General features: G+C 38.1%; 1 protein-coding gene across 1 annotated transcript in view; it reads right to left on the bottom strand.

Moving 5' to 3' along the window:
- The window catches only part of CASD1 (CAS1 domain containing 1), a 40,940-nt gene extending 14,092 nt beyond the window's left edge, over positions 1-26,848 (bottom strand). Inside the window, exons 1-10 of the mRNA XM_055118652.1 lie at positions 26,493-26,848; positions 19,971-20,067; positions 19,403-19,523; positions 14,793-14,837; positions 13,232-13,294; positions 10,101-10,145; positions 8,947-9,070; positions 7,307-7,521; positions 4,015-4,437; positions 2,925-3,014 (exon numbers count right to left, since the gene is read on the bottom strand). Coding sequence (XP_054974627.1) covers positions 2,925-3,014; positions 4,015-4,437; positions 7,307-7,521; positions 8,947-9,070; positions 10,101-10,145; positions 13,232-13,294; positions 14,793-14,837; positions 19,403-19,523; positions 19,971-20,067; positions 26,493-26,625 — 1,356 coding nt within the window. The 5' untranslated portion in view covers positions 26,626-26,848. The remainder of the gene's footprint in view (positions 1-2,924; positions 3,015-4,014; positions 4,438-7,306; positions 7,522-8,946; positions 9,071-10,100; positions 10,146-13,231; positions 13,295-14,792; positions 14,838-19,402; positions 19,524-19,970; positions 20,068-26,492) is intronic.
- Between the last annotated feature and the right edge of the window lie 337 nt (positions 26,849-27,185).

Raw genomic sequence — 27,185 nt, forward strand, 5'->3', positions numbered from 1 at the left:
TGGTGCCTGGGGATGCATGCTGCTTGATCCTTTGGACTCAGGGAACATGTAGCACTTGTGGGGTGGGGATGGCAACTGAGTGATGAAAATTGATCATGGGCTCCCACACATAGCGGGATGTGTGTGCTTTACCACTAGAGCTATGTCCTTGTTCTTGCATGGTCATTTTAAAATATGGCTGCTAATTGTGCTAGAGAGATAGTATAGAGTTCAGGTGCTTGTCTTACACGCTGACGTAGGTTCAGTCCTCAGTACTACCAGGAGTGACCCCTGAGCAAAAAACCCAGGAGTAAACCCTGAGTATTGCTGGGTGTGACCCCAAAAAGTACAACCAAGCAATCAAAAAAATTAAATATGGCATTGGAACATCTAAAAAGTTAAGACAAGAGGTGAATTAAAAAATATATTTTTATTTAACAAAATGCATCCTAAATATCATTCCAACATGTAATAAAATATATTTTATGCTAAGTATTTGAACTTAGAAATCATTTCTAATAAGTTATCATGCTTAATCTGGTATGTACTTCACAGTTGGAACATCTCAATTGGAACATCTCAATTCCAACTATCACAATTTGCCAAGTTCCAGTCAATGTAAAAGTATCATAAAGTTCACATAATACATCTCCCAAAGTTGTAAAGATATTTTAAATTAACAGAGAAGTGGCAAGTATAATATAAAAGACAGCTATATGCTATGTACCATCATTTAAAAGTATATCAGAGGACCAGAGATCTAGTACAAGGTAAGACACATAGCTTGCATGTGGTCAGTCCTGACACGTTCAATTCCCAGCACCAAATCGAGTCCTTTGAGCAGTCACCTGGGGTCACTCCTGGCAAAGAGCTAGTAGAAGACCCTGAGCACTGCCAGCTATGACCCAGAAACAAAATCACAATAAAATAGTATGATATAGAACTCATACCACCACACTCTAAATATTTTACAAAGTACCTCTGATGTAGGATAACACGGGTTTGTCCTTCTGCCTTGCCACAAAGAGCTTAGGTTTACTGGGTTACTCCCATCACAATGTCCCATTTCTCAGTGTTTATTTGTAAACTCTTTCTTTGTGCTCTGCTTCCCCAACTGGTCAATCACCTTTATCTCCTAATCAGACTCTGTTAACTTGCAAATACTGCTTTTCTCTTCTTAAGTCCTTTGCATAGTTAATTCAGAGCACTGTCCTTTTTGTATAGACATAGGAAGACAGATAATGCTATGCTTTTGTAACTGGGGAGTTAATTGACTCTGAATAACATTCACTCCATGGGCATCTGCCCATGCTTATAATGCTTTGCTGATGTAGAAACAGGTAAATTTTTTTTATTAGTGAATCACCCTGAAGTATAACTACAGGCTTACAAACTTTCATGCTTGTGTTTCAGTCATACAATAATCAAGTACACATCCCTCCACCAGAGCCCATTTTCCACCACCAATAGTCCCAGCATCCCTCCCACCACCCCCAGATACAGGTAATTTTTAATCATAAACACCCAATTACATCAGCAATTAATAAAATAACCCCCCTTTCCCCAATTAAATCAACTTTTATTCATTTTCAGAGATGTTAAGATTCAATATTGATCTCCACTTACTTTTTAAGAGAATGTGCCAAATTCATCCTACAAATTATAAACTGGACTCAGAAACTAAGTCTTATTATGTCCATCTCTCTTTGCCTCAGATCTCTTTTACTATCTTGGCTCTTCCAAAACTGTTTGAATTCTCTATGTTCCTTCAGCTTTATTGTCACAGGAATTTTATTACTGCTATATGTACACATTATGACAGTCATATAATTTCAGTAAAAAATTATATTTTATTCCTGTATCTTCTGCCCTTCAAACAAGTCATTCATAAAATAAGTCAAAATTTTAATAAAAAAATAATGAGAAAAAGGATTATTTTAAAATTATAAGCAATATCTGAAAAAAACCGTTATTATTTACCTTCTTAACTACTATTATGGAAATTTCAAAATAATCCTTTCTGAGCAATACTCCTTTCTCATCTCAACTGGTCAATGATTCAAATGCTGTTTACAGAAATAAGCTATACGTTAGCAAATATAGCAGTCAAGTAGTTCCCAATATATAAATTTAATATTTTAGAATGTATTTTATAGAAATAAGTTTGCATTCTCAGTATAAAAAGGTATGCAAATGTAGTTATTAGATACTACCTAAATTCAACCTAGAAATCTTTGTTTAACTATAATGTAGCTAAAATGTTTCAAGTCTGAATATATTCTATTATCCCCATCAAATCCAAAATGTTCCCCCGATGGGAATACTGTCTTTTAAGACACCTCAGGAAAAAGAAAAAATGATTTTATTTTGGCACGGAGGAAGTGCCTTCCTTCCAATGGAGAAAATATTTATTAAAAGCTACATAACTTTCACAGTTCAAATGGTAGTTCACAAGTATCAGTTCTCTCAAAAGTGGGGGAAGAAGGATCTAAGTTCTTTTTAAACTTTAAGGTGCAAATAAAAAGAGTTGGTAAAATTTCCTAAAATATATCAAGGGTCAAAATATAAAATGTACTGATTTAATTTTATTTCTTTTGATGATAACTAGTCTTCTAGTTATTTTTTTGCAGTTAAATCATCTATAAAATGTCTTGATAATATTAAAATAGTTGACCAACAAGATGACATGAAATACATATATTATCAGCCTTTTTTATTATATTAAAATTGAGGCCAGTAAATAAAAAGTATTGTCTTATGTGTTTTTAAAAATTATTTTGCTTTAAAAATTCTCAAAGAGTCTAGTGGTGAAAGGATAGAAACACAAAGATTGCACAAGAAACAGGTTTTCTAAATGGCAGAGAACACAAGAGTTGATGCCCACACAGAAATCATGAAGTGTCACTGTTTCATATATTTTCTGAACTTAAATTCAAAATACTTACAGTACTTGCTCCAGAGATATGATAAATCAAAATTACAAGTTGCATCCAGCCTTTCCACTCATCTGTCTGTTCTCTATTTAATACTTTAGTCTGTGTAAAGAACCAAAATCTATTTTGAAATTCATCATAAAGCTATTATTTGGACAGTCTAGTACATTCACATTTTTCTAATATGATAAAAAGTTAATGCTTCTGTCAAAAGAACCTTGGGAGGAAAAGCAGTGAAAGACTGAACAACTGTCATTTTATTTACTGATCAAGGATAAAATAAGACTCTTTAAAATACAGTATAAATTTTAAAAACTATTATGAACAATTTTTTAAATACAATATACCTTTTTGTTAAGATTATATTACTACACGCATTAAGATTATATTACTACACTATATTAAGTACTAATAAATCTAAAAATTGTAAATTTATAGTTTTTGAAAGAAAAAAAATCTTAGAATTTCAGTTAGAAAGATTTTTTTAAATTTTATTACAGAGGAAAAAACTTATTAGATTTATTTTTCCTAGCATATTCTCCCTCATTGGAGAAAAAGAACTTGTTAATATCCTCATACAAAATTTTATTTCTTGAATAGAATTAAAACAAAGCACACCACTGAGTTACACAAATATTGTAATTACAGCAATGCTAAAAATAGGAAATTTAAATTATGAGCAATATCCACATTATATAAGTTCTGACATATAGTTGTATGTCTAGGTAATAATACATAAATACAGTTGTGTAGGCAGTAATATATTTTTTACCTTACAAAAGATCACATTTGAAGTCCATAAAATAAATTTTCTCCACTCCAAAACAGGCAAAATAATACCAAGTCATTACATCTTTTTCATACATAATTATTTACCAACTTTTCAATTGCCTTCTTAAAATTTTTAAGAAGTTAAATTAATTTCCTTCAAACTGTTTTAAACAGTTAATAAGAATTCAAATTCCAGTAAGTATAACTGTAATATTCCTTTGTCCCCTTCTATATGAATGTTTGCATATTCTGGCATTATAAATATTCTTTAATGTGGAGTCTGCAATGGAATAAAAAGCATGGCATAAGCTAAAACAAAAATGGCTCTTACCTCCTTAGTATTTTCATTGTAAAAAACTCCCAAAACCAAGATGTAGATAATTGGAATAAAGAAAGTTGAATGTGTGTAAAATTTGTTTTCCTTCATAAATAGATTTGCACGGTCACACATGTAGAAATAAGCCATAATCAGGCCAAGTTTGCAGAAAGACTGTAACAGTATTTCTAGTGGAGACATGGGAGTATTTAAAATATTTTTCTTTTCCTCTCCACTTTCTAAATCGGTGCAAGGTTTATTCTTCCGATGAGCATTACGATGTATTATATAAAAAATTAAATACCCAATAATAGATAAAATGAAAAAACAAGCAGCTAGCTTCTGTATGAGAGTAAGAGGAGGTCGAGGTTGACAACAGGAACCATCTACAGGCTTCAAAATCTTATTGCAATACACGTTCATGAGAATCATTGCACTCTGTGAACAAATCAAGTTATTTGGTTATTATCTTGTCAGTAAAGTGTTCTGCATCAGATTTTTCTCCTGTGAATACTACTGACTTTTCAGAACTGTAACCAAAATGCTTCTGTACTCTTTCTACCATTTTTGTAACACTCATACAAATACAAACATTACTTCAATGTATAATAGCTTGTTCAGGATTTTTAAAAGTTCTTAAACTATACACCAAATAAAAATATCATGCATACTGTGAGCCAGAACACACACAGGAAACAATTAGAATGCATTGTGGCATAATTCTATTCTAAAATTTTTTTTAAAAAAATGTACTAATTTTATAGGCTGGAGCGATAGCACAGCGGTAGGGCATTTGCCTAGCACATGGCCAAACCGAATTCGATTACTCTGCCCCTCCCAGAAACCCTGACAAGCTACCGAGAGTATCTCGCCCACACGGCAGAGCCTGGCAAGCTACCCATGGAGTATTCGATATGCCAAAAACAGTAACAGCAAGTCTCAAAATGGAGATGTTACTGGTGCCCGCTCAAGCAAATTGATGAGCAACGGGATGACAGTGACAGTGACAGTGACTGGTTTTATAGTTCTTAATGGATTGTGATCTTTGGTTTAAAAAAGTTCTGACCAGGACCAGTGGATAAGGTGCTTGCCTTGCATGTAGCCAATCCTGGTTCAATCCTTGACACCGCATATGGTATCTGGAATCCAGGAATGTTTCCCAAGCACGAAGTCAGAAGTAAGCACTAAGGACAGCAAGGTATGCCCCACCTCTAAACATCCCCCCATTTCCCAATAAAAGTACTGATAAATGCCAAAGGTGGTTTTACTTGTTTCTTTCCGGGCCATATGTGGATGTGCTCATGGCTTACTCCTGGTACTACGTGGCTGCTGGGGATCAAGCTAGGTCAGCCATGTGCAAGACAAATGCCCTACCCAATGCACTATCTCTCTGGCCCCAAAGGTTAAAGAATTTTAACTAGCAAACTCAATACTAACAATAAAACAACTTGTAAGATTCAGTTCCAGTCTTTAGGTATGAAAAACAGTGCAAAATAACTTGCTAAAAATAAATCTTAGCTAACTATTTATGTCTTTCATTTGGTTTTATGTTAACCATTTAGGACGCTACAAATTTAAGGTTTCTAATGTAAAATACAGAATCCCAAACATGATTTCATCATAATAATATCCAGGCAAGTAGTCAAGATTCTGCTACCTGAAGGTTAAATTAAATCTGCTTTTATAAAAGCTTCAAGGTATAGGTATCACTGAATTGTCAAAATATTTGTATTATTTAAGTCTAAGCATTTAATATACTTAACTAATTGGAAAGTTTCATATTTTAGCCCAAAAATTCAAGGAGGATCTGTGTCCAGAAAACTTACTATAAACTCTAACCCAATATTCTTAACCTGCCCATGGGGTCCACCAGATGCCTTAAACAAAACCCCTCATATTAAGAATTATATAAGTATGCAAACATATAACTTTTTTGCATAACAGGAATGGAACTATTCTTCCTGGGTACCCAAAGGGAAAGGGATAATATGTGCCTAAAAAAAAAGAAATTACACTCACATCTTTTTAACAGGATAATTATCTGTTGGAAGTTCCACATGAAAATTTATGTATGAAAATATAGTTATGTAGTACAAGTTGATACTTTAACCTAAAGGCCTTTTCAACTATCAGTCTGAATTTATTCAGTGTCTACTGAACAAATATCTGAATAATAAATGCTTGGGTGTAAGAAGTATAAAGAAACAACAATTCTACTATTAAAATAATGTTCTCTTCAAAGAAAGCTTATCTTGTCAATTTAAGATTTAAGGCAACAGAAACGTAATAGAGCAGTTTTCAAATATGAACGTGCTGAGAACTTATAAGCTTCTTATAAGATATGTTAAGAATAGTGAGGATTTAGTAAATCAATACATTTCTCCACTTCTAGATTTTAAAATCGATACTGTTTTGAGTGGGAGACTAATACCCAAGAACCGTAGAAATAAGTACCAGGAGGTGGACCCCATGGCTTCGCGGCTGGCCTCACGTTCCGGGGAAAGGGCAACTCAGAGAAGCGATCACCAACTACATTGTAGTTGAAGGCCATGTGGGGGAAGGGAGTTGCGGGCTGAATGAGGGCTAGAGACTGAGCACAGCGGCCACTCAACACCTTTATTGCAAACCACAACAGCTAATTAGAGAGAGAGAACAGAAGGGAATGCCCTGCCACAGTGGCAGGGTGGGGTGGGGGGGAGATGGGAGTGGGGAGGGTGGGAGGGACGCCGGGTTTACGGGTGGTGGAGAATGGGCACTGGTGAAGGGATGGGTTCTCGAACTTTGTATGAGGGAAGTATAAGCACAAAAGTGTATAAATCTATAACTGTACCCTCACGGTGATTCTCTAATTAAAAATAAATAAATTATTAAAAAAAAAATAAAAAAAAATAAAATCGATACTGTTTTTTGGTATTTACTATAACTTTAAGAAAAATTTCTTCTTGATATCCAAATAGAATAAGTAATTAAGACCACAATTAAATTGGGGCTGGAGCGATAGCATAGCAGATAGGGCGTTGCCTTGCACGCGGTCAACCTGGGTTTGATTCCTCCATCCCTCTAGGAGAGCCCGGCAAGCTACCGAGAGTATCCCACCCTCATGCAGAGACTGGAAAGCTACCTGTGGCGTATTGGATATGCCAAACACAGTAACAAGTCTCACAATGGAGACATTACTGGTGCCCGCTCAAGCAAATTGATATACAATGGGAGGACAGTGCAACAGTGCAATTACCATGTTATATGATAAAATTATAAGCAATTAGAAATTAATAGTCTATCAACTAACATAAAAAAGAAAACTTACAGTTTCTCTGCTTGATTCAGGAAGATGTAAACCATCCAAAGATTCCATGATAGTTTCTTGAGCAATTAATTTGGAAACACTGAACATTTTCACATTTGATTTAGAGTTTCTGGTACTACTATTTAAAATACTGACTGCAGCTTCATTGTAGGCATCTATCTTTTCATTGGTAATCATTTTCCTATTTTCACTTAAAAGATCTTCATAAACTGGATCTGTACATAAAACACATAAATAAAAACATTAAAAACTAGTCAAAATTGTGATACTGCAAGTTAATTGAAGATATTTCATATTCCCTTATTAAAATTCAGATGATTTTAGTCCAGAGCAATAATACAATGAGTAGGGTGCTTTCCTTGCACATGGCCAACCCTGGTTCAAACCCCAGCATCCCAAATGGCACCGTCATTCCTAAGTAGAGAGCCCAGAGTAACCCCTAAGCACAACAAGGTGATTTTAAATAAAAATCAATTTTTAAATAAACATTTTAAGTTTGAGTGCTAGACAGTGCGGCAGCTAAGGTGCTTTACACACAGGTGACCTGGTTTTATCCCTAGGACCCTACATGTACCCTTAAGTCAGACTATGTGAGACTGTCTAAGAATACCAATCCTTTTTATCTCTTATTATTGCTTAATTTGCAAACTTTGTTCATATAATTGCGGGATAATATTACTTAGGGGTGAGATCTATTATCATGCTAAATAAATGAAATTGAATGTTTTCCCATCTTACTAACTAAACAATCAGTCTGTAAATAAACTAAGAATTGTGGAACAAATTATAAGTACCTTTGTTACTTTTCTTCGATTGACATTCAACTTGGAAAAATATATTAACAGTTTCTGACAAATAACTTGAATTACTGAAATACCCAAGGCATTTCATATTGTGTTAAGCACTCAATAATGGACACTCAATAGACTTCTGAAGTGAGCTGACCTAGTGTTACATTTATCTCAAAAGAATTTTATTACAAGTATAAACTAGATGGTATGAATTTAAATATGCTGATTGTAAATATATTTATTCTCAAAGAGTCTAGTATGAAATATTTTCTATATTTCCCAGTCACAATAAATATACTTCATAAGAAATTTAAAAGTCAAAGGTATACATATCATTCATCTTATTTGCTTTCATAATTATTTTTGCTATGCAAAAATTAATAATATGGGGCTGGAACGATAGTACTGCGGGCAGGGTATGGCCAACCCGGGTTCGATTCCCAGCATCCCATATGATCCCCCGAGCACCAAGAGTGATCTCTGAGTGCAAAGCTAGGAGTAACCTCTGTGTATCACTGGGTGTGACCCAAAAAGCAATATATATACATATCAATAATATATTTATCTGAAGCCAAACTTCATTTGCCTGCAAAACCTACCCTTTTTATATTTTGCACAGGCAGCCAGTTGGGGCTCTTCAGAGGATATTTTAATTTTTTCTTATTTTTATAGCTTTAATGAGCTCTTTCAAAACAGGAAAGCAAGCAGCTCAAATTTATTCTAATTTTGCAAATAATTTAAGATTTCATCTCCTAAAGCAGTGATCTTACTTCTTGAAACAAGAGATAGTAATAACTACTGCTCCAAAAGATACACAAAATGACAGTTTTTTTATTGCTCATTCCTTACCTTGTAGGACCCAATAAACATCACTAGTCTTAGCCAATTTTTCTAAAAGTGGTGCTATAGAGGTAATGTTCATTTTATATTGGGAAAGCGCTTCATTGCTACCATTGTGAATCTTGATAGACCACTAAGAGAAAATAAAAATTAACAATTAACTTAGCATTTATCACCAAAGAACTAGAAATATTTAATTTATTAAAACAGGCTTCATTCTATGATAACTGATTTTTGCTGAAACAGAATAAAAGTTGAACAAATCCAAAAGTTATATGAATGTGGTCAGGAAAAGCTGATATGAAGTTAGGTCTTCAATGTATAGCATTCAATAAGAAATAATGCAATTATATATATAAAACAGAATTGGCATTGTAATTCAAATTTCCTAAGTTTATTCAGCACTGCAGCACTGTAGAACTGTCAACCCGTTGTTCATTGATTTGCTCAAGCGGGCACCAGTAACATCTCCATTGTGAGACTTGTTGTTACTGTTTTTGGCATATCAAACATGACACAGCGAAGCTTGCCAGGCTTTGCTGTGCAGGCAGGATACTCTCAGTAGCTTGCCGGGTTCTCCGAGAGGACAGCGGAATCGAACCCAGGTTGGCCACGTGCAAGGCAAATGCCCTACCTAGATATTACATAAATTGATTAGTTTCATTATTTTATAAATACAAATTAAAATATAAGTACAATCAAGAATTCTACAGGCTGGAGTGATAATACAGTAGGTATGGCATTTGCACTGTATGAGGCCAACTAGCACTTGATCCTCAGTATCCTATAGGGTCCCCTGGCCTGCCAGAAAGGATTTTTGAGCACAAAGACAGAAGTCACAGCTGAGCACTGCTGGGTGTGACTCAAAAACAAAACAAAAAGAATTCTATATAGGGAGAAGGGAGATAGTGAAAAAGTCTGGGGCACATGCTTGCAATGTAGAATACCTGGGTTCAATGCCAAGCATTGTCTCCTAGAATGTTCAGGAGAGACCCCAAGCATAAAGTCAGGACTAGTCCTTGAGCACTGAGTTGTGACCCCCAAACCAAAATAATATTGAAAAAATCAAACAAAGAATGCAATTTAGCTCCAGTTAATTTTTTCCAAGCATGTTCTTAAGTATGAAACAAAAATGTTTTTTTTAAAGAATATAAGTAACTTACTGTGGCAGCTCCTGCTACAACCACATGAGGCCTTGCAACAGAATCCTAAAGAAAGGAAAGTATTTGTAATAGTATCAGCAATTCAAGGAATTAACATCATCATCTAACTTTTTCCTTAAATTCAACTTATCTTTTCTATACTAAGTTCTCTGCATCACTCTCGATTGGCATTGTAATTCAAATTTCCTAAGTTTATTCAGAGAGTGATGCAGAGTCTCTTGCCCGCATGCCTGGCTGTCTTCCCCGGGGCCCCTTGGAGGGGATGGGCTCCAGCTTCCCTCCCTACCCCGAGCAGAGCTCCCGGCAGCTGAAGACCACTGGAACCTAGCTACAGCCATGCTCGAGGCCCCTCTCCACACATTTGGACAGCCCTCATGCATGAAGGTACCAGCAGAGGAATCCAGGTGTGTGTAATCCCATCAACGGCAAACATCCAGAGACTTAAAAGCAAGCTCTCTGAAGAGAGTGATGCAGAGAGTCTTGCCCGCACGCCTGGCTGTCTTCCCCAGGGACCCTTGGAGGGGATGGGCTCCAGCTTCCCTCCCCACCCCGAGCAGAGCTCCCGGTGGCCAAAGACCACTGGAACCTAGCTACAGCTGTGCTCGAGGCCCCTCTCCACACGTTCGGACAGGCCTCATGAATGAAGGTACTGGCAGAGGAACCCAGGTGTGTGTAATCCCATTAACGGCCAACATCCAGAGACTTAAAAGCGAGCTCTCAGAAGTGGGTGGCTGCAAAGCGACCATGCAGTATCTTGTAGCCTACTTCTCCCTCTGGGAGAAACTGGCAAGCTTCTGAGAGTTTCCTGCCCACATGGGACATCCTTGCAAGCTTCCCATGGTGTATTCATATGCTAAATCCAGTAACAAGCTGGATTTCATTCCCCTGACCCTGACAAAGCCCCCATTGCGACATCGTTGGGAGGGCTGAGTTGAGATAGACTTCTAAGATCTCAGGGAAAGGACGAAATGAGAGGTTACTGAACCCGCCCTAGAAATCGGTGATTAACGGAATTTCGTTATCGTAATCGTGATCGTGATACTAAGTTCATTTTAATTTTCTAAAGTTCCTTATTGGCTTTTTGGTGTAAGATAGGCCAACGAGAAAGCCCCAAGTCCAAGCACATTCTTTATTTGCATGAAATCCAACCTTTATCCCATTACTGCATGATCCCCAAAGCACCCCTGGGTATAGCCCTGATGGCTCCAAATACTGCTAGGAAGGCTTTAGTACCCCCCAACACCACCAGTGACTGTGGTGAAGCCTCACAGTGGACCTAAAAAACATTGCATCTCCAAGTTCAAGCATCAGACCAGGCCAGTATCACCGGCTGAAACTATCACCAGGAGTAGCCATGGTGGGGCAAGAATGAGGACGGGGTACCCCAAACAAGATGCCGATCTAATTTCTAAAACCCTTGATGATTATATTATGATCACTAAGGCTTATATAGTGAATTTATTAGTGTTCTTTAAAAACAAAATGCAAATACTATTGAAATCTGGCAATATGCAATATACTCTGAACACTGAGTATATTGTTTAGAATAAAACTCCAGTCCATTATGACACCTACTTAAAAAGCATCTATGGAAGTCTACAGAGTACAAGTCTATAAATATTCTAAAATGAAAGTATTCCGAGATCAGAAGCATGCTTGACTTTCATCTCATTTACTTGAACAGTATGAGTGAAAAGATATTAGGACTCAACTTTTAGGTGACAAAAGCAGTGTCACCTTTAAGGTGACAACTTTTAGGTCAGCAAGCTACTGAGAGTACTGATAAAGGAAAAGTTTCTTGAAGGATTTGAGCATGAGATTGGAAGACAAAGCAGAGTAATATTCAAGAAAATAGTTTTTTTTACACTACAAAGATTATCTGCATTTTAATTATACTGAGTTAGAGCAAAACCAAAAAAATTTGATTCTGAGAAGTATGGCATAAGCATAGTCACCTTAAGACTGATATAGTGACAGCATTGTGCCATGATCAATAATTCTCATTCCACAGTATTGGTATAATTTGGCCTACTTGTTATCAAGAAACAGCAGGTCAGGCACTTGCCTTGTATGTGGCTAACACACGTTCAATCCAAGGTACCACATATAGTTCCCCAAGCCCTGCAAGGAGTGCAGAGCCAGGAATAAGTCCCGACTGAGCATTTCCAGGTATGGCCCCCCAAATTAATAAATAAAGTACAAGAAAACTAGAGGTTGAGCTCCCATTTGACCCAGCAATACCACTGCTGGGAATATATCCCAGAGAGGCAAAAAAGTACAATCGAAACAACATCTGCACATGTATGTTCATCGCAGCACTGTTTACAATAGCCAGAATCTGGAAAAAACCCGAATGCCCCAATACGGATGACTGGTTGAGGAAACTTTGGTACATCTATACAATGGAATACTATGCAGCTGTTAGAAAAAAGGAAGTCAAGAATTTTGTAGTTAAGTGGATGGGCATGAAAAGTTTCATGCTGAGTGAAATGAGTCAGAAAGAGAGAGACAGACATAGAAAGACTGCACTCATCTATGGTATATAGAATATCAGAGTGGGAGACTAATACCCAAGAACCGTAGAAATAAGTACCAGGAGGTTGACCCCATGGCTTCTCGGCTGGCCTCACGTTCCGGGGAAAGGTCAACTCAGAGAAGCGATCACCAACTACATTGTAGTCGAAGGCCATGTGGGGGAAGGGAGTTGCGGGCTGAATGAGGGCTAGAGACTGAGCACAGCGGCCACTCAACACCTTTATTGCAAACCACAACAGCTAATTAGAGAGAGAGAACAGAAGGGAATGCCCTGCCACAGTGGCAGGGTGGGGTGGGGGGGAGATGGGAGTGGGGAGGGTGGGAGGGACGCCGGGTTTACGGGTGGTGGAGAATGGGCACTGGTGAAGGGATGGGTTCTCGAACTTTGTATGAGGGAAGTATAAGCACAAAAGTGTATAAATCTGTAACTGTACCCTCACGGTGATTCTCTAATTAAAAATAAATAAATTATAAAAAAAAAAAATATACAAGAATGGGAAAAGGAGTAAAGGGGAGAGAAATATTCTAAGGCGCCCTTGAATGTGTGTTGCTTGTGTGTGCTCCACACCAGAAAGGACTACATTTCAAATACAGACCTCTGTCCACACTTTAATACACTGTTTCATAGAACCATTCACCTCTGGGTGCCAAAGAAAATCCTAAAACAGAAGTATAAGAAAAGAAAAAGTTAAAGGCATCAGTAATACTTATCATTCATAATACATTGACATATATCACACTAAGAAAAGAAAACACCTTCAGGATGGAAAGCTAGTGTGAGTTACCTGAGGCACACCTCCCGTGGAGGAGCCAGTACACACACGGCTGTAGTTATAAAGGCCCCCAGAAAAACCCTGGAGTGGTCAGGTAATCCACAGGGCCTGAGCAGTACCACAGAGTTGGAGTAGCACTGCATCCTTGAGACCTCAAATTGAACTGCTGGCCCGGATGGCTAAGAATTGCTTGAGCATGGATTGGGAGCTCCCCAGACCCCTCCACCGGAAAAAAAAAAAAAAAAAAAAAGGAAAAAGCAAAACAAAAACCGCTACCCATACCATCTTTTTCCAGTATCACTATGGGAATCAAAATAGTCGTCCCTACATTCACTTTTGCTTTCTATTAAACTAACTCTCCACATTTTAGCTAGAATAAATTAAACATTTAAAGCTCATCTCATTCCTGCTTTAAATATTCAAGAATTTTCAACGGATCTCGAAGTTCTAAAATTCTTAAAATTACTAAGAAGGTGTAGGATTTTACTTCTGCCTAAGCATTCTACCACAGCCCCCCACACACACCCCTACACCTTTCTCCTTGCTTTCTCTAGCTACTGTTTCCGGCTCTCAACTCCTAGAATGCCCAATATACTCCTTTTTCTCCAGAACTTTGCATAAGTGTTCCTCCTATAATACCAGGAAACTCTTCCACCAAGTCTGACTAGCTCCTACTTATCCCTGAGGCTTAAGTCAAAATATCACTTCCTCAATAGCACAGCACAGCAGACTGGAGCAATAGCACAGCAGGTAGGGTGTTTGCCTTGCACGTGGCTAACTCGGGTTCGATTCCTCCGTCCCTTTCAGAGAGTTCAGCAAGCTACTGAGAGTATATTGCCTGCATGGCAGAGTCTGGCAAGCTACCCACGGCGTATTCGATATGCCAAAAACAGTAACAGTAAGTCTCACAATGGAGATGTTACTGGTGCCCGCTTGAGCAAATTGATGAACAATGGGACAATGAGGAGGACAGTGCTAACAATAGCACAGCAGGTAAGGCATTTGTCTTCCAAGCATCGAACACAGGTTCAATTCCTCCGTCCCTCTCATAGAGCCCAGCAAGCTACCGAGAGTATCCCACCCAAGCTCCCCATGGCACATTTGATATGGCAAAAGCAGTTAACAAGTCTCACAATGGAGAATAATGGTGCCCGCTCGAGCTAATCAATGAACAATGGGATGACAGTGCTACAGTACAGTGCTATAAAATTTCTATTTTACTACAGAAAATAATGCACACATTTAGTAAATACTTTACTATTTTTGTCTACTCACAAGACTACACTGAAACATATTTATTACCTATAAGGCATTAGCTGATGTGCAAATGAATGAGCCACTAAATATGGTTAAAACATTATGTAACATTAGCTTATGAACATACCACTTTGACTGATGCAATCTTGTCTTCAAAAGGAATATTTTCATGCTGTCATAAAAAATAGACAACAGTGAAATATGAATGCATGGATTAATTATATGCAAATAATTCCCCTTTTAGCTGCTTCTATTGATTAATCTAAGTGTCACATCTCAATTAGCTACATTTAATCCAAAGGGTAAAATACCTGGATAAAATTTTTTTATGACACTAGTTAAATAGTTTACATGTCATTTTCAACATGTTAGAATTCAAAGATAAAATCTCAAATACAGGTAACTAAACATGCTATATGAATTTATTTTGCCACAATTGAAAATTAATCCTAGGATAATTATATGACAGAGATTTATTGTTCTCTTAATTTCCTGAGTGCTTTCCACTTTGATAGGGTCACATAACTAATTCTGGTCACTACAGTGTGACTAAATGTAATATGAGTGACTTCAGGTTGAAGTTCTTAGGGTAGTTCACTAGTTTCTTCCATAACCTGATGCAGAGACTGAGGCAGCTGGATGTTCCAAATAGTATAATTATAAAATAGTAAAAATTCAAATACCTGGAATCTCTAAATAACTACATATATTAAAATCTTTTTTACCTGATGAGGAAATGCAGTAATCAATGTCTAATCTATTAAGACTGCTAGACAGTGTGGTATTTGTAGATATAAGGAAGGAAACACAGAAGTGTAAATAGGCACTGGTATACATAAAGGTTTTATAAGGAACAGATGAATCATTGAAAGAAAGGGAAGTCTGAGGCCAGTGAGATTGTACAGCGGGTAGAATGCTTGCCTCACATGCAGTTGACCTGGGTTCAAACTCTGACATCCCATATGGTGCCCCAAGCACAGACAGGAGTAATTCCTGAGTGAAACATCTGAAGTAAAGTTGAGCATCGCTAGGTGTGGCCCAAAAGGCAAAAAAAGGGGAGAAGTCTATTCTGTTAATGATGTTTAAAGAATCATTATGCTTTGAGATAAAGTGAAACTGGATCCCTGTCTCACACCGTCAATTAAAATCACTTCTACACGGATTTAGATTTACAGATACAGTCAAAACTTTGAAACCTTTAAAAATACAGAGAGAATATCATTAACTCAATTAATAAAGGTTTCTTACATAACAAACAAAAATGCCCCAGTGTAAATCTGAAAGATGTTTAGCCTCATCAGTATTCAGGGAGATGCAAATTAGTAGGTACCAAAATACTTAAATTTAACAACAAAACTTAAATTTCACAATGGCAAAAATAGATTTTTTTTTTTTGCTAACAAAATATAGTAGAGAGACTGTCCCATAAAATGCTGTTGAGTGGATAAATTGTTATAAATCCCTCAAAAAAACTGTGTTATCATGTGAGGGTAAACATTTGCTCAGCCTATAAACCTTTAAATCTACTAAGGAAACTCTTGCACATATGTTGAGACATGTAGGATGATGGCCCTGACTTTATGACATCAGCTAACCCTAAATGATATCAAAGGCCCTACCTCTGATAGAACACCACCACACTGGGAGTTCTGAGAGAGCTTCAACATGATACTTGAAGAGACACAAACAGTCAGTTCATAACAAGAATAGGATGCAACCCAAAGCAACAAGTCATGAAAACTAGTATGAAATCAGCAAGAGAAGAATCCAGACTGGATCAGAGCAAAACAGGTTTTTTTTTATTCAGTATTTGGCAAGGAGAACTTGGAAGTTAAGAGCAGGACCATTGTATGTACTTTTGAGACAGGATCAACAATGAACCTTATTATACTTACTTCAGCTTTAGACAAAACCATTTTAAATATTTTCAACTGTTGCCAAATTCATTATTCAAATTTTTAGTAAGTCACACTATTCTAAACTTGTAATATTAAAACCATTCCTTGGAAATCAGAAACATTTTTACTTATTTTTAAATTTCATAAACTTTTAAAATGTTTACTGTTAGTATGATAACTTATGTAATCAAGTAGTTCTAACTCTTTTCTGAAGAAATTACCAATAAATACTGATGAAGTATATATCTGAAGATATCAAAAACAATGAAAAATGGACTATTTCCATTATTAACTTTAAAAAGTATAACAATCTTTCCTAGTGGACAAAATCTTTCCTAGTGAACACTGTAGACACCTCTACTAAGAAATAGATTGAAACAATTTACACTGTACCACTAAATGGGAAGCTTCTTTGCCATGAATTTCCTAACTTTTCATCTGATTATCATAGGGTAAACCTATGTGTACAGTTAAATTTTTATCATCAATTACTGAGCTATACTCTGTACTCTGAATTTTCTTGTACTCTAATTTTCTATTTTTTTCTAATTTTCTAACTTTCTCTTATTGCCATTCCCACTCCCAATCATACACAGGTAAAGATAGGAATTAGAACCATAGGTCATATAAGGCTATTATAAGATATTCTCAAAAAAGTTTAACTCAATAGTTTTAACAAGTTGATTAACAAATGTAAAGGAAGATTTCATTCTGATTATTTTTCAAAGATATAATGGGGCGGAGGGGTCACACCCAGAGATGCTCAGGGGTTGCATCTGGTTCTGAACATAGGAATTACTTCTGACTCTGCACTCAGTGCTCAGGGAACCATATGGGATGCCAGGGATTGAATCCTGGTTGGCTGTACACAACACAAGTGGCATACCCACTGTGTTATCTCTTCAGCCTCTCAAAGATACAAATTTAAACTATGAAATTTTCTAATGCTTGTGAATAGATCATCAGAAAAAGTGAAATCTCCAGTATACAGCCAAGAGTTTGTACAGCCATCAAAACTAAACATGTGCAAACACTGTGGCTAGGAGTGTGACTTACCTAAAGTGCATTTACAAGCGCCTAGTGAGCGACTGTCAGGGAGCTCTACAGCCACAGTATACTCAAATGTGTGCCAAGTACTCACAATTGAATGTATTCAAATGTGTGACTTCTAGTTGACGTAACAACCACAAAAATGGGAAGGTGGGGGCATTTTCTTTCTTCTTCTTCTTCTTTTTTTTTTTTTTTTTCTTTTTTGGTCACACCTGGTGATGCACAGGGGTTACTCCTGGTTTTGCATTCAGGAATTACCCCTGGCAGTGCTCAGGGGACCATATGGGATGCTGGGAATCGAACCCAGATCGGCAGCATGCAAGGCAAACGCCCTACCCACTGTGCTACTGCTCCAGCCCCAGTGGGGGCATTTTCCATAAAAAGTGTAGAAATTTATTACACTGTTAGAATTGCATAGCATGACTGACCAATGACATCATGGCAGCAAAGTATCAGACTTCGATATATATTGCTAATGATAATATATTAACATTCTTAAAAACATAGGGCATTCTAAGAAAATAATAAAGCTAAGTTTTCAAAGATATAATGGAAACTGGCCTTATATTTTGTTTCTTGGGAGGGGTCCACGCACAGCACTACTCAGGGCCTACTTCTGGCTCTGAGCACAGGGCTTACTCTTGGCAGTACTCAAGAAACCATATGAACTGCTGGGGATCAAACCCCAGTAATCTGTGTGCAAGGCAAGCACCCTCCCCTGTAAACTATCTCTCTGGCTCTAAAACCATACTTTTTTTAAAGACAAGATTTTTAAAAAATAGAAAACTATAAAAAGTGAAGACAGCTGTGTTATATTTATTCAATTATATGTCTCATTATGTCAATACATTGATTATACAATATAGTAAATAGTAAATGATGGGGGAAAATATATAAAACTGCACATGGTGAAAGATTATAAAATACTTTTCTTTAAAAGAGTTAGTAGAAGCTAGGATAAAAAGCACAGCAGGTAGGGGTAAGGTGCTTGCCATGCCCACATCTGACCTGGATTCAATTCCTGGCAAAACATATGGTCCCTTGAGCACCACTAAAAATGATCTCTGATCTCTGAGCACAGAGCTAGGAATAAGTCTTAAGCACAGGAACCAAAAAAAAAAGAAGAAAAAGAAAAAAGTGAGACTGTAGGGTCCTAGAGATAGTACAGTGGTTAAGAAAGAAAGGCATTTTGTTTCACATGCGTTCAATACCTGGCACCAAATAGTCCCTGAGCCCACAGACTGACCCTGGAGGTCCCCAGCAGTGTTGAAGTGACTGATCCATCCCCAGCAAGGCACCAGAGGGTCCTACCGGCAAAGCACCCTCAATCATTATACTGAACCACCAGCCTAACCCGCTATGAATCAAAACCGGGGATCCCAGACCTTCTAAGCAGCACTGGAGAGTCTACTCCCCCAAAAGACCGTCAAATAAGTAGAGTATTAAAAGAAAAATCAGAAATATTTTCTGTTTTCTCAGTACTTTTTTAACTCTTTATAAGATTTTCTTATCAATTTTTCATGGTAGGAATTATTTCTGAAAATGAAATGTTTAGGTTAATAAAAGGTATGCTAGTACCTTACCCATGACTTCTGCTTATGTTTCTCATTAAGACAATTCATCCTCTTTTTCCCCTGCCTCTTTCCCTAAACCAGAGTTTAAAAAATAATAATAAAAAAAAATAAAACCTACAGAGCTCTTTTTTGTTACTGAGAAGAAGCATTACTTATAACTATTCAGTTAAGTAACTTTTAAAACAATACTTAATGAGTGGAATAAGAACAGTTACCTTATTTCCTTCTTCTTTGAATTGGGGATTAATTATTTTTACAAAAGAGTAAAACAATTGACGGATTCTGGAATCACCAATAAATGCAATACGTTTATCTACAAGGCAGTTTTTTGCTTCACTGAAATTAACAAAGAAACATGAATTAAAACAAGTGAAATCAGCATAATGGAATTTTTAAAAAATGTAGTTTGTGAGAGCTGGGAGGAAGTACTACAGAATTGTTATGCATACAATTAAGTTGCTTCAGAAACAGATGGCTAGATTAATTTAATCTGTAAGTATATACATGATTAGCTAACTCTCAATATTAAATAGCTTCCATTTATGAAATGTTTTAAGATAGACTTTAGCAATATCATGCACTTTATCCAATATTTCAGAATAATTATGTCACTATCAAAGTCCAAAAGTAAGAGTTCTTCACTCAAGGGTTATTGTCTTGGGTCTGGTTATCTCTCTTCTGAAAAGTAGTTGGGTAAATAAGTAAAATTGTTTTTCACTATATATTATAACCTGGTCTAAAAAAATAAAGCAAACAACAACAGCAACAACAAAAACACCTTACCTGATTTTGTATTTATGCATCATACAACTATGAGGTTGCCAAACTTTCTCTCCCAGAAATCTGCCACTTGAGAGAAGGTATTCACAGGAATCATTGCCTGTAATAAACACAATGATGCTATAAACAGCAGTTATATTTGTTTGTTGGCTATTTGACTTTCCATTAAAGCTCTGGTGTGGGAGAATGCAAAGTTTTCTATGGTTAAGTTACTTTCCAGCTGCATATTATTCAAGTGTGTGAAGCAGTGAAAACATCAATACATTGATATATAGGAAGATCAGGATCACCAGCTACATATTTCATCTTAGAAGGGACACCTAATTAATAAGTACCATACACTCACTGCCTTGATAGTTCTTGCTCCATCAGATTTTCTTTCTGGTGATTATCTTCTCAGCATCAAACAAACCTTTATTTCTATTTATCACTTCTATTTTTAGCTGGGAAAGAAAAGTTTAAAGGCAAAGACTGAGAAATGTGTCATATCTAGCTATTATAATACCTAGTCCATACCTGGAAAGAAAACTAGTAAATATTGAAATTATTTATAAAGCTACTCCCTGATTTTCACAGCTTCCCTTTGAGAAAGTATGCTACCTTTATTCTGTAAATGTGCAGAGAAAAATGAGTTGATTCAATACACTCTTTAAAAACCAATTTTGGGCCAGAGCGATAGTACAGCAGGTAAGGCATTTGCCTTGCACAGGAACTACCCACGTTCAATCCCCAGTACACCATATGGTTGCCAGAGCCTGACAGGAGTGATCCCTGAGCACAAAACCCAGAGGAGTAAGCCCTGAGCACCACCAGGTGTTCCACCCACAACCTGCCCCCGCAAGAATAAAGAAATGCTTAATACTTTTACAGTATTACAAAAACTATTAGCAACAAGGTGGGTGAAGAAATACATGACCACTAATGATTATAAATGTGTATTACACAGTTATTAAACATTCATCTGCCCTACTTCTCTCGGTCTCTATCCTATGAGATGGTAAGCAATTTATAGGAACTGTCACAATTTTAAACAGAAGTTCACATTTGGAAAACTCCTCAGTCCTGTGTAAACATGGACCACAACTCTAATGCCATTTTACAGTACATTAGCTTACTTTACAAGTCCAAAGGGCTTCAAAAGAGGGCTAAATGCAATTTTAAAAAAACTAAGATGTGGTAAATGGATAAAGGGTACCGCTATGTTGAATTACCCACAGAAGTATGATAAAATATGCCATTACTTAACCTAATCTCTAGTTATTTATTAACAATCAACAGTAAGTTCTTGTTTCACCACTAGTTAAGGCCAACAAGATACGAAACAAAGAATGGGGAAAACTACAAAACAAAAAAGAATGGTATTGAAGTATCTGGAGTGCGGACAGGGAAAATACACAGGCATTGAATCCATCTCTTCTCTCAATCCATTATCTCTTTAAATTACAGGGAGTTGGTGACATAAATGCAAGATAGGTATACATACTTAAAGCTGTTGTTTCAGTGTAATAAATTTTAAAATGGAAGAGGAAGAAAAAGTGAAAACATTGCATTACTGTGTTCTTGGAAAACCAGATAAGGGGAGCAGTATATCAATTATTAAATTTTTGCAAGTTCATATGTAGCCTAAGCAGGTTTTTTTTTTCATATTTCAAGAAAGCTTTAATAACATTTCTCTATGGAAACTATAAATAATCAGTATTTAATACTTTCATATTAAAAACCAATTCTAATTCTAAAAAACAAAATTAAGCTATATAATCAAGGAGAAATGAAAAAAGAACTCTAGGAAAACATAATAACCTTTTTTTCCCCCTGAAATCAGCATTACTACTGCATTCTTATAATGGTGGTATAGTAAAATCCTATTAAGTATCTAGCAAATATTTAAAACTAGGATGAAACTTACATATTTATAAGCATCGTTACCTCTAAGTACATCTATTAAACCAAGAAAAAAGTTAGCAACACATCTATTTTCTAAAATGAGAAGTTGCAAATAACTCAGTATTCATACTAGGGAGTTTTTCTTCCTTTGCTTTCTTCTTACTCCCTTCCTCCTTTTGGTTGTTATTTGAGTTCTTGATTAAACAGAGCCTAAAGAGAAACACACCCTTATGAGTCTTCAGTGTGTGGGATTAGTTAGGGTTATCAACACAATTTTGTGAAGATGGAAGTACTATATAAATAGCGTAAAATAATTATTCTTTTCTCTAGCAGAAAATGTATTTTAAAGTGCAGTTTCTCTTTTCCTCCTTGATACTACTATTCCAACATTGCTTTTGAGTAGATCGGCTAGTGGAAAACAACTGATCTAATCTGATAAACTCTTATTAGAAAAATCCCATAAAACCAGATTTGAAGTAGTCACTAACCAAAGGCAATACAAACAGATATTTTAAAGACTGCTAGTATTTCCAGAGAACAAATTTTTAATTTGCCAATAAATGCTGCTTGATGATAATTCTTCCTAATGTGTTTGAGATGCAAACTTTATTTTAAAAAATAATCCTTGTATCTGAAATTAAGACCCTACCAGTTAAGTTTCAGACAGAAGACCTAAATGATATTTGCTGTTTATCAGGGAGAATATAACATGAAGAATTATTGTAAAATTAAAGAACTGCTAATCAAACAACTGAATAGGCAAGAGATTTTTTAATTGTGTTAAATAATAAAAATACTATTGCAATCTCATTAACAATAATTAAACGTGATCTAAAATGTCACCAAATTCCATATTCTCAAATAAATAAATAATTTTCCTGAAAATGAACTATTTTAAATCAAATCATTAAATGCAAATCTAGATATTAAAATAATTTAATGTGCCACTTTAGTATACATAATAAAAATATTTTTTATGTATACTATACATAAAAATTATGCTGGCTCATAAATTCCTTTCTAAAATTATTCAGAAAAACCCTAACCAAAAGAGAAAACCAGAAAGTTGTTATTTCCTTTTTTGCTTGTAATTCTTTGGGAGCCATACTCAGCAATGCAAGGCTTACTCCTGACTCTGTGCTCAGAGATCACTTCTGACACGACTCAGAGACCATGTGTGATGCTGAGGACCGAATCAAGGTTCAGCACCTGTAAGGCATGTTATCTTTCTGGCCCAAAGCACAGCAGGTAGGGCGTTTGCCTTGCACGAGGCCAACCCGGGTTCGATTCCTCTGTCCCTCTCGGAGAGCCTGGCAAGCTAGCGAAAGTATCCTGCCCACACGGCAGAGCCTGGCAAGCTCCCCTTGGAGTATTCCATATGCCAAAAACAGTAACAACAAATCTCACAATGGAGACGTTACTGGTGCCCGCTTGAGCAAATGGATGAACAATGGTATGACAGTGCTACAGTGCTACAGTGCAACTGCAAATATCTTGAGACTAAAGTTGCTAAGTATTCATGTAAGTCAAAATAGGATCACACCTCTTTAAGAAAGGCAAATTAAAGGAATAGAATTCTCTAGTACAGCTATTTCCAATTCAAAGATCAATTAACAGAAGTTTCCAAACTTATTTCACCTACTGTTTCCTTTTCGGGGGGAAAAAAAATCACTCAGTGTTCCCCATAGAAATCTACCTTTTCTAATCAAATAGAAAGTGCCCCACCCAAGGTTAGCACCATGTGTGTCCTCAGCCCTAGTATTACTACCCACTTTGGAAAATTCTAGATGAATAACTGTCTTCATCTCATTATCTTAAGCATACACTTTCTGGTAGTCAAACTAAAATTTCAGGGTTTTATGCATACTTTTTCTATAACGGAATGATACTTTAAAAACAAAGTAAAAAATGACAGAAAGGTATGTTTTGAGCAGAAAAAAAAAAGAACTAAAGGAAATACCTGATGCACTAAATAAACAGTTCTCTTTTCTTTGAATAAAATTCCTCTGGCACTCTTCTTTGCATTGACACATCCTACCAAAGTTGTCTGTTTTCTACTACCATTACAAAATACCAGATCATAAGCTTTATTATATGATCTGAAGAATATTTTACTGGCTAAAATTCAGCAATTTATATTTTAATCTGTGCTGAAAATCCGCATTTATATTTTTCTCTAGCCAAGCTAAGAGTACCTCATTACAAATGCTATTCCAAATTGGATTCATCTAGTTTCTTTAGAAAATGCTTTTCCACTCTTTTTTTTTTATAGCTAACCAATGTCTGAACTCTGAGAAAGCAGTAAATCGAAGAACTGTCCAAAGTCCTAGCTTAGCCACTAATTGTGTATCCTTAGGTAACTTAACCTCCTATGCCTCCCCTTTAAAATGTAAGTAATACTGTTCTAAGGTTAGTGATTATAAGACACATCATTATTTTATGTAACAGTGAAAAAAAAATGTTGTTAAAACTTCGGCATGCAATCAAAGTAAAAAAAATCAACCTGATAAGATATGTAAAAATTGAACTGGGAAGAAAATTAAATATAACAATATTCACCCAACAGAAATATAAAGATAAAATGAATTAATAACATGAAAAGTTTAGTGTAATAGCACCTAGAATATAAACGCTCAAGATTAATACGCAGTATTTACCAAATTTTAATTTCTAGTATGTAATTCCTTCTAGTTTCTGTGATTTGTAACACAAGAGATACTGGATGTGTGTTAACTGTATTCTCTCAACTTTGCTTGAGGCACACTCATATCCACATACTGGAGATTTAATATTCAGCTAAAACCTCTACTTCTAATGTAAGATTTTTCCTTACTTTAAAGATTTAAATGCTATCATGATTCAAGCATGTGGCTTTGTGTAAAGAGTGGTTTTAAACGGAGAAAGCACAGGATGGCTAAAAAGTTTCTGTTAATCATTACTGTTCCCACTCAGCTCTGGCTCCGGTTAATGCCATTCAGTCTAGGGAAGTACACACACCAGGTGGGCAGTTTCACACTCCAGGCAATGAAGCACCTACAGAATCTGCTGACTACAGCTTCAGGAGACAGCCCCAGATTGCTACAATGACTCATTTTCCCTAATGGTCAAAGTCCTTGAAAGGCTGAAATATGGAAACCAAACATAAAGCTTAGTATCGATGTTTTTCTAAAGACAAAAGCACAATTTAAAAAAGAAAGGGGTGGAGGGAAAGATTAGATGTTTAATTTAGAACTATAGCAAGCGTGACAGAATTAATCTCCATAACCATCACATGAACCATCACACTGAGTTAGATTTCTGTCACTTTATACAAAGTAGCATAAAGTAACTAGTACTGATTTAAGGACTCCCCTCAAAGTTCCCAGAAATCACTGCATCAACTCGACTGGCTCTATTTTGAAGACTGTGGTGGACTTCGGTTGTAGCCACTGCAGAGGAACCTATGCTCTGTCAGAGCACACATGACCTGCAGAGCCTAAATGGGTATAAAGAACCTCTTGAAACTGCTTTAATGTATTTGTATGAACTACCAATCTAGTAGGACACAAGAGAATGTTTAAGCTTCCAGGCGCCAGAGAAAACAAAGCAGCAAAACTGACCAAAAGGTGCCACATCTGGAAAGATTTCCTGGGATGAAAAAGTTGAGATTCCAGTCCCCCTCTTCCAAGCTATGTTACCACAGTGAGTGTGAAGTTAGCTGCAACAGCGTTGGACGTGCACCTGCCTACCCCATGCTACATCTTGAAATCTCACAGTCACAAGAACTGTCCCAAGATAACGACTTGGATAATACATACAAAGAGCCCCAAATAAAAGAACCTATCAGTATTAATCTCCCTCCATCTACCAGCCTCTTCGAGGCATTTTTACAGGGGAAAATAAAAAGAGAAAAGAAAGAAAAACCAATCAACAAGGACAAATCAATATCCCTTGATGTCTGCAAGGAGATTTCATTCTGGAGTAAGGTCAAATTCCCGTTTCTCCTTGATACCACTTCCAAGCCCCACAACCGAGGCCCCTTCCAAACTGCTTCCAACTGGATTTTATTGCCCTCCTCGACTCAGATATCGGACCCAGTGCCTGTACTCAGTTAAGATTTTTATTTTTTAAGTGCATGCCCTGAACCCTAACTGCGCCTCTCAGTCCCAAAGAGACCGGGCATTGGGTGACATCTCCTGCACTGGGCCAAGGGCGATTTTTGCCAGCTGTCGCCCCTGCGGCAGAGAAATATGGGGCGGCCCCTGCCGCTGTCCAACAAGCAGTGCGGCCCGGTGGGTGTCGGGGCAGAGGCCAGCCGGGGACAGCCAGCGTGACACGAGCCCCCTTCCGTGCGGGGCTGGCCCCTGGGCGAGCGCGCCGCGTGGGTGCCCCCGGGCCGACGTCCTGCACGCGGGGTCCCGGGCCTGGCGCAGCCCCGGGCGGCTCACGGGGCGCCCCAGACGCCGGGCCCACGTCCAGGGGCGGCCCGCCCCGGGGGCCCCGGGGGGCACGTGGGGGCAGCGCCGCCCCCGCGGGCGGGCGGGCAGGCGGGCGGGCGGCCGCGCGGGCGTGGGCGTGGGTTGGGCGAGGGGGGCGGCCTCCCGCCGCCGCCGCGTCGCCGCCTCCCCCCGGCCGGCCGGGGCAGGGGGAGGGCCCGCTCACCTCGGTAGCGGCGGGAGGCGAGGTGGCACGCCGCGAGCAGCAGCACGGCCACCAGCGCCAGCACCTTGGCGCTCCTCACGCTGAAGTAGTGGTTGATCTCCCGCTTGCCCAGGTTGTAGGCCAGAGCCGCCATCTTGGTTCCTCCATGACAACAGTGCGCGGCGGAGCGGGGAAGGGGCGCCGCACAGGGGCAGCACTGCGGCCGCCGCCCGCGCAGCCAGGCCACGAGCCGCCGCCAGTCCCCGCGGCCGCCACTCGCGCCCGCGGCCGGGGCGTCCCGGGCCTGCACCTGCCCCTCGGCCGCCTCGGCGGCCTCCCCGGAGCCCCGCCGCCGCGGCTCCGCCGTCCCGGTTCCCCAGGCGCCCTGGACGCCTGTCTCCTCCCCTTCCTCCTCCTCCCCTCTAGCCTCCAGCCTTAATAGCGGCTGCGCCCGCGAGGGGGGTCCGGATGCCCGGGGCTCCGGGGTCACGGGCCCCAGACGGCCCGTCGGGGTCACCGGGTCACCGGCGGCGGCGGCGGGCGGCGGTCGCGGCGTCACAGACATAGGAATGTGCGGGGAGAAGTGACCGAGGGTTCAACCTGGCCTGAAAGCGAGCTCTGGCTCCCGGGCCACTACCTGCCCCGCTTGGGACACTAAATTATCTCCAGTTCCGGAAGAAAAGCACACAACTTTCTGTTCCCCCCCCCCCACGC

The sequence above is a fragment of the Sorex araneus genome, chromosome 1 (genome assembly GCF_027595985.1).
Source record: "Sorex araneus isolate mSorAra2 chromosome 1, mSorAra2.pri, whole genome shotgun sequence".
Lineage (NCBI taxonomy): Eukaryota > Metazoa > Chordata > Mammalia > Eulipotyphla > Soricidae > Sorex > Sorex araneus.